The sequence below is a fragment of the Borostomias antarcticus genome (assembly GCF_949987555.1).
Source record: "Borostomias antarcticus genome assembly, chromosome: 15".
Taxonomy (NCBI): domain Eukaryota; kingdom Metazoa; phylum Chordata; class Actinopteri; order Stomiiformes; family Stomiidae; genus Borostomias; species Borostomias antarcticus.
The window spans coordinates 12,662,675-12,673,295 of NC_140248.1; the positions used below are offsets into that span (position 1 = coordinate 12,662,675).

The 10,621-nt window shown below is 43.6% G+C and overlaps 1 protein-coding gene across 1 annotated transcript; it reads left to right on the forward strand.

Annotated features, from left to right (window-relative positions):
- Positions 1-6,181: 6,181 nt before the first annotated feature.
- Positions 6,182-9,697, forward strand: LOC311318240 (rho-related GTP-binding protein RhoG-like). Its single transcript, XM_084449516.1, has 2 exons — positions 6,182-6,309; positions 7,014-9,697. Exon 2 carries the CDS (start codon positions 7,046-7,048, stop codon positions 7,619-7,621), a length of 576 nt encoding a protein of 191 aa, XP_084305642.1. The 5' UTR covers positions 6,182-6,309; positions 7,014-7,045; the 3' UTR covers positions 7,622-9,697.
- The last annotated feature ends 924 nt before the right edge of the window (positions 9,698-10,621 follow it).

Below are 10,621 nucleotides of genomic sequence, written 5' to 3' on the forward strand. Positions count from 1 at the left end.
GTCCCAAATCCAATGACTGGGGGGGTGGAGCCAGTGCGGTGCGCTTGGTCACTGAACCGAAGTTTTAAAGCTTTGCAGCAGCATCTCGACCTAGCCTATTTGCGCAAGTAAGCAAGTTGGAATGGACTTCAGAAAATGGTAGACAACGGCTATGGCATCGCTGGAGGCGTTGAACGACATCCAACATGTAAGCTTGAATTACTCGATTCAGAGTAATAAGAAAATGGAAATACACCTGGCTAAAGGCAATACAAATAGAAATAGATTATTTGCTACAATACCTAGGCTGTATAGCTTTCCTTTGCTTGACAAACTATTTTGAGATATGAATGTTGATTGCTATTATTTGTGTTGTCGAATGTTATATTGAATGTTTGACTGTGATATATTAAATTTCATCCTGTCATCTTAGCCTATCATTTGTACACTGTAATCTCTGATCTGTTGTTGTTGTTTTTATTATTGTTTTGTTTGCAACTTTTGATGCTACTATTTTGGCCAGGTCTTCCTTGTAAATTAGATCTTTGATCTCAATGGGACCACCTGGTAAAAAAAAAAAAAGAAAGAAATATAATTGTCATTGTAAATAATAATTGTAACCTATTTTTCACTGTCCTGTCTTGTCCTAGCACGTTGTTTATTGTTGTGCACCAACAGACCAAAGCAAATTTCTCATGTGAAAACTTTTTCTGACGCTTGCTGTTATGGACAAGTAGGCTACATCAGATCATAGTGCACTTCTGCATAAAGATGTTCCCCTTATTCACCTTGCTCCATTAAACGTTGTTGGAAGTTTAACAGACTGTCCGCCAGTGCTAACTATTGTATATTCTTGTACTGATCTCTTTCCATGCAGAGCTCTTGCTTCTAATGACCACCAGGCTCCTGTGACCTTTGAATGTGAAGTGATCTCCATGGACCTATCCTCCAAGCTGTCCTCGCTCTCGACCCCCACGGCCCCCACACCACCTATCCCACCCATGTCCCCACCACCTCCTCCATCCTTGTCTCCCCCTCCGACACCCCCCATATCCCCCCCACCCCCACCTCCCCCCCTTCCCTCCAATGCTCAGACTTGCCTCCAACACTCCAAGCTGCGCTGTGTGAACTGGGACCTGATACCTAAAGAGAAGGTGGAGGGGCGTCGGAGTGTTTGGACGAGTCCAGATGAGTTCCCCATCGACCTGAGCTCTCTGAACGAGCTCTTTGGACAGAAGTGGTCCCAGAGCCTCAAGAAAGAGGCCAACGTACGCCAGGGGCTCAGACACATCAGCTCCCCACTGCGAACTACACCTCCAAAAGTAAGCAGGCCAGTTTTCCTTCATCTTTACTATGTTAATTTGTCTTGATTTTTAGTTGCAGTGTTTCTATACTGAATTACCGGGGGGAGGGGGGGAGTTGTAAAAGAATGACTGAGGTGTGGCTGGTCATTGTTGTTCTGACTGAAGTCCTCTGTGGCCATCTCTCAACCCATAGGTATCACTTCTTGATGCGAAGCGGAGTATCAATGTTGGGATCTTCCTCCGGCAATTCAAGAGGTGAGAAAGATGGGGCTAGCCTGTCCTTCCTCATTATGCTGTCAAAATTATACCAGTATCATACATTTCAAAAGTATGTCTCTATCATAGTTTTTGAATGATGATATTATCTTTATCACATCTCGCACTCCACACACAGCTGAGTTGAAGCTATGGCCTGTTGTCTTATGCTGTGTCCTGTCGGCAGTGCAGTCAGGGACATTGTAGAGGATGTCAAGCTGGGGTCCAGCCAGCGCTATGGGAGTGAGAGGCTCAGTGAACTCTGCAAACTGCTACCGGACCCTGAGGAGGTATGGTGGAGTTGCTTCCCTTTGTCTTTTCAATGTGTTTAAACGGCAAAGCATTCCTGGTCTATTCCTCAACACTGGTCTACACATGCCCTGTAGGAGAGGCGTCTGAGGGCCTACCAAGGGGACCACAGTCAGCTGGAGGAGCCAGATCTCTTCATGCTCCTATTGGTTGAGGTTCCCAGGTGAGCACTTTTTACTGTTGAAGGAAGCTCCTCAACTTAATCGCTTGTAGGGTACCTCAGTCATTACTTAGTGTTTTCAACATTCTCCGTCTGTCTCTTGGTTCTCTGTCACTTATTCTGTCTAGTTATCGTTTTCATCTGGATGCCATGATCCTGCAGCAGGAGTTTGACCCTGCCTTAACTGCCCTCTGTGTGTCGGCACATTGCTTGGTGACCGCAGCCACAGGTGAGAATAACAAATGAAGCTATTGACTCTCTCAGATTACTGGGTACACTAACCCATCAGTCTCAGCTCGTTGTTTGACAAAGCACTGAAGTGTACACGTTACGCTGCTTGATTAGATAGATGTGATGGGACTTAGTAATATATTCATAGATACCCCCCCCTCTCTCTCTCTCTTTTACAGAGCTTATGAATTGTCCAGAGTTGCACTCCATCATTCGGCTGGTCCTAAGAGCAGGAAACTACATGAATGCTGTAAGTTGCAGTTACCTACTGCCAAGAGATGTAAATTACGATTTAAAGTATGCAGGATCTGACTCTCTCTCTCTCTCTCTCTCTCTCTCTCTCTCTCTCTCTCTCTATCTCTCTCTCTTAATTAACAGGGAGGCTATGCAGGCAATGCCGCTGGGTTCCGCATCGCCTCGCTGTTGAAACTAGCTGACACCAAAGCCAACAAACCTGGAATGAACCTGCTGCATTTTGTAGCTATGGTAACAGCAACTCTATAAAATATAAATGTGTAACAATGAATGTGGGAAAATGTGCCTCAATCCTGTTGCTGTCAAAGGTGGGTGTATCAACAGGAAATGTTGTGTCTGTCCTCTCAGGAAGCGGTTCGGAAAGACCCAGCCCTGTTGTCCTTCCCCCTGAAGCTGACCCACGTGGGCCCTGCCTCCAGGTCAGTGCTTCATTCTCAAAACAATAAGCGGCTGTCCTGTTTATATCAGTGGTGATGATGAGAGATGGCTCTGACTGTTTTTATTTGACTATTTAAGCTAATTAAGGTTAATTAATTTAAGCTCATTAAGGATAATTCATTTCATTAAAATGTTTGTGAAAATAAGTTGTATTAAAGAAAAACATCTGACTTCTCTTCACATCTGACCAATGCATTTCCTTCTGTACTATTTCTCTTCAACCCTCAGACTCTCTGTGGAGGTACTGCAGGAAGAGCTTGCTCAGCTGCAGGGAAGAATAAAAGCTCTCCAGACGAGGGCTGAGACCGAACATGATCTCATGCTGCAGACGGAACACTTCTTCCAGGTGAGAGGTTCCTGAATACATTATATCCTATAATTATTCTATACTTCATTCCCTGTGAAAATATATATTTTTGGCAATTTGACAGATGTTTCGGCAATGTGATTCTTCTTTAAATATGTAATTCCCAAATGATGTGACGGTGGTGTACCGTTGACAATGAGGCAACAAGGGCTGAGATGTTGTCATGTGTTCTCAGAGAGCTGTGGGGAGGCTGGATGAAGCAGAAATGGAGTTGGAGGCCTTACTGAAGGCCCAGCAGGCCCTGGTTGACTTCTTTTGTGAAGATGATGTCACGTTTAAGCTGGAGGAGGCCTGTAGCATCTTCCATTCATTCAACATTCGCTTTCAGAAAGCTGTTGAGGTCAGTACCGGAAAAAAATATTGTGTTCAACATTTGCTGTTGAAAATATATACCGTATAGTATTCTATGGCCATGTAATTCAGTCATTGCTGTGGTTGTGTTACTTAGGAGAATACTAGGAGAGAGCTCCAGGAACAGAGGAGGGCAGTGAGGGAGAGGATGGAGAGAGAAAGCAACAGGACCATGAAGCGGCGTTCAATAGCCAGTTGCTCCATCCTGGAGGCAGGGCTCGGGCGGAGCCAGAACGACTTGGAGAGCACGCTGGAGCGCAGCCTCATCCACACCTTGAGCCGCCGCAACCCGAGGAGCCCGGACAGGAGGCTACGCACCATCAGCCCTCTGCAAAGCCAGCAGGAGACCTCCACTGATGAAAACACAGCAACATCTGACACTCCACCCCTCGCCAGATCACCTCAGACAGAGTCTCGGCTGAGTGTGTGTGCTGTGTCCCCTGGGTCCACAAAGGCTGCCCAGAGGTCTGCTCCTCCAGACATTCCACAGTCTCCACCAGACAGTGCTCAGTTGTTGAGGCGTGTAGCATCGAAAATGTTGACCCAGCAGAGCAATGTACCAGAGGTCTCAGCCGCCGAGAAACAGCAAGACACAACTTCCTCAAAACCAATCAAAGGGCAGTCACAGCAACTGGAATGGGATTGTCTGTATCCCCGCTTGGGTGAGACACTAGTTTGTCACACTCTTGTAACTGGCCTACACTCCTATAAGGACCTGACCCCAACTCTGCCCCAGCAAGAGAGGGATAAGCAGGGGCAGGACAACATCACATCACCCCAGGTGGAGGAGAGCAGTGCACAGGACAAAAGAGCATGTTCTCATGTTATAGGACTGCAGAAAGCGACTGGGGCGAGGGCTGGGGCTGCCACTACTGCTACCACCTCCTCTCCTGTCTCTTCTCTTACCACCTCTGCTATCTCCTCTTCCATCCCCAGACTCCAAACAAGGTCAGAGGCAACTGGTTCCTCACGAAACGAAGCGGGTTCCCCTGCTCCTACTCTGTCCATCAGAATTCACGAGGCCAGACAAAAGGGAACTCTCAAGGAAAAAACTCCAGATTTTACTGAGCCAACAAAAAAACAGAGTGCACTTCGCAGATTTTTAAAAGTCAAACAAGAGGAGGAAAAGGAGAAGAAGGAGAAAAGAGAGAGAGTAAAGAAGGAAAAAGAGAAAGTAAAGGGACAGGAGAAGAAGGAGAGGGAAATAGAAATGGAGAGGATAAAAGAGAAGGAGAGAGAGATAAAGAATTTGAAAGAGGAGAAGGAAAAATCAAAAGTGAGGGAGAAACTGAATGTAAAAGGGAAGGAGGAAAACAAGCTCAAAGTGGAGCCAGTAAAGGGATCCGCTCTGTGTGGAGCCAAACGGCTAAGCCTGTACCCAGAGGGCCCTGCTCAGACTCTCTCTCACTGCTTCCTCCAGACCTCTGTGTCCACCTCTTCCAAGGTCATACGCTGTGCAGTCATCGCTGCTGCAGCTGCAAGGAAGGAGAGGAGCGGCCAGTCGGTGATTCCACGGCCAAGTCCTTTAACCCTGCAGAAGTAAGGTGGGGACACATATGCCATGGTCCAGAAACACTATGCAAAATACATTCAGACTGGACATGGATGCCAATTGAAGCCGATATGAATTCATATGCACACTTATTTTGTGTTTTACTCAGGACAATACCATAGATAGAAATAGGTTAATCAGACGATTATGGTTTATATTTATTTTAGTCCATCTTACCAATAAATAAGTATAGAGCCTCATAAACATTGAAGACAAAGCATTCACAGATATTGCTCTGTCGACACAGAATGTATGCTCTCTTATATAATTTAGATATTATAGATTGATGACAATGGGACAATAGGAAAAATCTAAGGGTCTCAGGTACTGTATATCTACCACTATTGCAATACCAAATCTACACTGTTTTTTCAGAAAACATTAAATGTGTGTGTGTTGGGGGGGGTCGGGGTATGTAGAGAGTTGATTGAACATTTATCTCTCTCAACTCATCTAGTTTCCATAATGAATTCAGAAATTGTGTAAGTGATGAAATAATACTTATTGAGTTTTAAGTAGGTTTTAAGTATGTGAGAAAGGTAACGGGAGGCTATATTCAGTGCTTGACTTACTGGTAGGCTACTGTTTATATTTAGGTGAAGGAGTGTCCATTTATACTGAATATCTTTGAGGAGTAATGTTAGGGAGTGCATTTTTGCATGGTGTGTTGAGAAAAAGAGTTTGGAAGGAGAGCACCCAAGTAGTGTGAACTGAGGAGAGGGTTATGAGAAATATGTGGATGAAGTCTGAGTGCTTTAGTGCATCGTCTTGAGGCATAATTGAATGTTTTTATTTTGATTTATGCCATTTCCAATTTTATTTAATAAAATACTGAATAATATATGGCCCTTTTTTCACGGACTTTTTAGTTGATTTTTGTTGTCTTATTTTGGAAAATAATGTACATGATAGAAAGTATCGATTATGCTGATCTGGCTACTACATGTACCAGAATACAATGCTAGAGAAAATTCCCGGATGAAAAACTTCTACAACAACGAAGGAGGGCGCGAGACAACAAGAAGGCGGTGGGATAATTTATGAAGATTGCCTGTTACAGTACAAACCTCAGTTAATGGGAGTTTGCAATTCAACTATAAACTTCACTGTGAGTTGTGCTCATATTATGTGCTGATTACAGATGAGTTTCGTGTAATGGATGGTGAATTTTGACTGTTCACTGTTTAGCTTAGCCTTTTAGCTTGCAGCCATAAAGTTCACTATGCGTCTGCTACGGAAACACAAGCGCGTGCTAAGTTAGCTAGCTAGCTTGCTAATTTATTTGTTCATATAATTTGTATATATGTATTGTTTTACTATCTGACAACTAAAAGCGTGTCGTGCAACCCTATTTCATCCCGTGTGTTTATTTTTGCTCTGTGTACTTTTATATGCATGTTCTGCATATAAAAGTAAAACTATTTTTGCTTGCTAGGCAGCTAACTTTGTCTTGCTAGTTAGCTGGCAAGCTAACTAATTTAGCTAGCCAAGTTGGTCGAGTCTCAGTGGCCCAAATAGAAGCGATCTGTGTGTCTGTCGTGTTACTTTGCCAGTTAGCTAGCTAGCTGTAACTTACATTTGTTCTCTCTATTATTACCTATGAGTAGTTTTGTGTTATAGAAAGTGGTCTTCGAGATGTTCGAGAACGAAACTCACAAAGGCATTAACTTATAAAGTGGGATAACCACGATTTACACAGAAGTCTGAAGAAGCAGTAAGACTTATGACAACTGATGTACACCCAGTGGCTGCATTAGGACCATAATGTTTTCCCCTCTCCTGACTTGTCTTTTCCCAACCCCCTTCATGCAGGCACCTTAGTCGCCCTTGTGGATGCAGGCACCATGCAGACCATAAAGTGTGTGGTGGTGGGCGACGGTGCTGTGGGTAAGACCTGTCTGCTCATCTCCTACACGACCAACGCCTTCCCAGAGGAGTACATCCCCACCGTGTTTGACAACTATAGTGCCCAGATAAGTGTGGACGGCCGGGCCATCAGCCTCAACCTGTGGGACACGGCGGGCCAAGAAGAATATGACCGACTGCGCACCCTCTCCTACCCCCAGACCAACGTCTTCATCATATGCTTCTCCATCGGCAGCCCCTCCTCCCACGCCAACGTACGACACAAGTGGCACCCCGAGGTGTCCCACCATTGCCCTGGCGTGCCAGTGCTGCTGGTGGGCACCAAGAGGGACCTGCGAGGAGACACGGAGGCAGTGAAGAAGCTGAAGGAGCACGGCCTGGCCCCGACTACCCCGCAGCAGGGCAACGCTTTAGCCAAGCAGATCGGTGCCGTCAAGTACCTGGAGTGCTCTGCTCTGATGCAGGAAGGTGTGAGGGATGTGTTCGCAGAGGCTGTGCGCGCTGTGCTTTACCCTGTTACCAAGAAGAATCCCAAGAAATGTGTTCTGTTATAACCATGTGCCTAGACTGTGGGGAGACTGGGGGAAGAGACTGACATGATTGGCTTGGCCAGTTTGGTTCCTATAGGCCTTCCACATTCAAACCCTCTCCGCTGTTAGCTTTGCCTGGCTCCTTGATTAGGCTCATTGATTTATTTTTTGTTAAAAGGTCCTCACCACTAGTAGTGGTTTTAATTGATTCCACCAACCTGCTTATGGATTTTTATATCACTTAAATCAAACACCAAAGTGAAGATGTCAAGGGGATTCTCCAAAGGTGCCTTCTTAGCCACTTGTAACCTTGTAAAGTGCCCTCCCCTATCAGTGGCACGATTTAAGATTACAGATTTTCACAACTTTGCCTTTTTATTGCATCAGGCCAGTCTTTTAATGTGACCTTTACTGTCAAACCTGCCCTCCTTGTCATCGCATCATGGCATTTGTAAAGTAATTTGGTGTGTGCCTTAAAAAGTCATTATGTTAAACCCCCCTGTGCCACTAATTGCAACACCTTTGCTCTTAATGAATGAAGGATGTTCTACATGCATGTGCTTCCACCATGTCTCAAGGTTTCTGGACTTGCAGTACTGCACAGAGACCGAAAAGGGTAAGGGTGTAAAGCACTGTCTCTCTAAACACACACACATTTTGATTAGATCAGTCTGTTTTTCATAGCCTGTTGGGTTCTTACTCCTCTCTCTCTATCTTACTCTGTAAACTATGAGCTTGGAATGCACACAATGCTTTATTGTCAAAACAATGTCCTGATTGTCTTGGTGAATACAGACTTGGATGCTCATGTCTGCTAAGTAAACAAGTCACAAAGATGAATCTTCTGTTTGTAGCGTAGGTGGAACTGAACAGTTAGTAACCAATAATTTTTGTCAGAGAACATTGTCTGCCCCTACATCTTAGCTGATCTGCTCCTGAGTAGTAGGCTAGTCTTTACTTTTGTCACAAGACGGGTTTAAACCACAGGTAATATACATTCCATGTCCTATTGTAACTGACCTTTACATGCTGAATTTTTCCGCACTAGGATTTCGTAGTCCTATATACTTTTTAACAGTTGCCTTGGTACGTACAGTATGTCAAAGGTACCACATCTAGCTCTCATTTGTGGCTAACTATGTTAACTTATCATTGTGTAATGTCAAGTATAATTGATGCGGAAAATTGCAACTGTAAACGTAATACAGAAGTAGAGTGTTGTGTTTTCAGTTCAGATTGTTGGTAATACAGAAGGAGTGTCAGGGTGTTTTCATTTAAGATGCTTATTAATAATGGAAGAAAAATGGGTCTGCCTCATGCCTTGTGTGATGTGATATCTGAATCTACAATGAGATATACACCGTCAGTTCTGAAAGACCACAAGGCTAGCAAATTTTCATCAGATCTCAGATCGCTCATTTTTCATTGTTTTTGATAGATCTTGTCTTGTTGACTAAATTGGGTTTACGTTTTCCTGTTGGCTTAATCGCCAAGAAATATGCATATAACAACAGTGCCATGGCCCTTTGACTGGTTGAGTGAAACATTTGCGCTTGACGTGATTATATATTTTTGAGGTAATCTTTTTTTACAAGGAGAAGCCAGTGTACGTTATACTTTAGATATATGATTGTTACTGTGTGTAGTAACATTTTACCTACTTAATTTAGCTTTGATAACAAGCTTTTTACCCTCTATGTTCATTATTATAAGCTTTGTAATCAAAGGCATTGTAAAAAGAAGGGCAACAAATATCTTGGCAATTAGCAATTTGCATCTTTCAGGCATCAGGTTAATAAAACAACTTGCAAATAAAGATTTGCCCTCTTGCTTATAAATCACTGAATGGTTGATCTTGTAAGGTAAAGTAAACTGTAAATTGAGCCATGTCTCAGACTTGCCCTGCAGCACAGCCAGATTTTGAATTGGTCAGAGTATATCTATCCACATACAACTCATGTAAATGTTTGATCTCTTGAAAAGGCACACTCCAGCATCAGGTTTAAATCTTTTGCCTTCTCTAGCCCTTTTACCTCAAAGGGATGACTTGGCCTTGAAGTGCCTTGAAGCAGTGTGTATGTTGCATTGTGGAACTTGACTTGCAAGTTAAAAAATCAAATTTAACTGCAACGTAAATCCCACTTGTATTACATGATATTGTAAAAAATATCAGTCATGCCAAATAAATTCATGAGTCTAAACTTGTCTGTGTTGGTTTAATTTTTGAGAATTTTCTCTGACAAGCAAAACAATTTTAACAATGTGCATAAAGTGAGACAAAAGGGAGCAGCTGCAGTATGCTTTGACATTGGGCACTTACATCATACCAGTTACACCAGCACAAACAAACAATTTATTGTGTCTGCTAAGATAATCCATGTACATGGCTGAATGACTCACTGATTGTAGAATTGAGTTCTTGACATTGCACAAAATCAGCAAATCACAATCAGGCAAGCCATCTCGTTGGAAAGTTGTCTAGGTAGTCTGAAGGTGACAGATTTACACATGCTTATCAAGAAGGTGACCATCAGACCAACAAAATAGAGATCATTGTGAAACTAAAACCACCGTTTAGGGTGTACTGCTACCAGTGATGTGTAGTGGAGGATGTGTATACAGAGTATACCCACTTCTCTATCCACAGACCCACTGTATCCCCACTTCTTTAAACACCACTTATGTCAAAACTAACATTTCTGCTATACCCACTTCTTTAGTCAGACTTAGAGTATACCCTTCTTTAGTCACCACTACACCCAACTGCTCCCCCCATGATTTATATTAAATTGTGTATGATGTGTAGGCTATGTACATTCATGACAAGACGGCACAGCCAGTGAAACAAAAAGAGCTCTGTAGATGGCGACAAAGTACCGTCCTATCCATGGAGGTACTGTATAATATAAACGGTCCTATCACGCGGAAAGCTGAGGGGAAGGGCTAGGGCCATACCAGCGCCGGAAATGTATAGTGCGCATGCGCTAATGTCTGTGTAGCTAGTCCCTTCAGACGGTCCTTGTC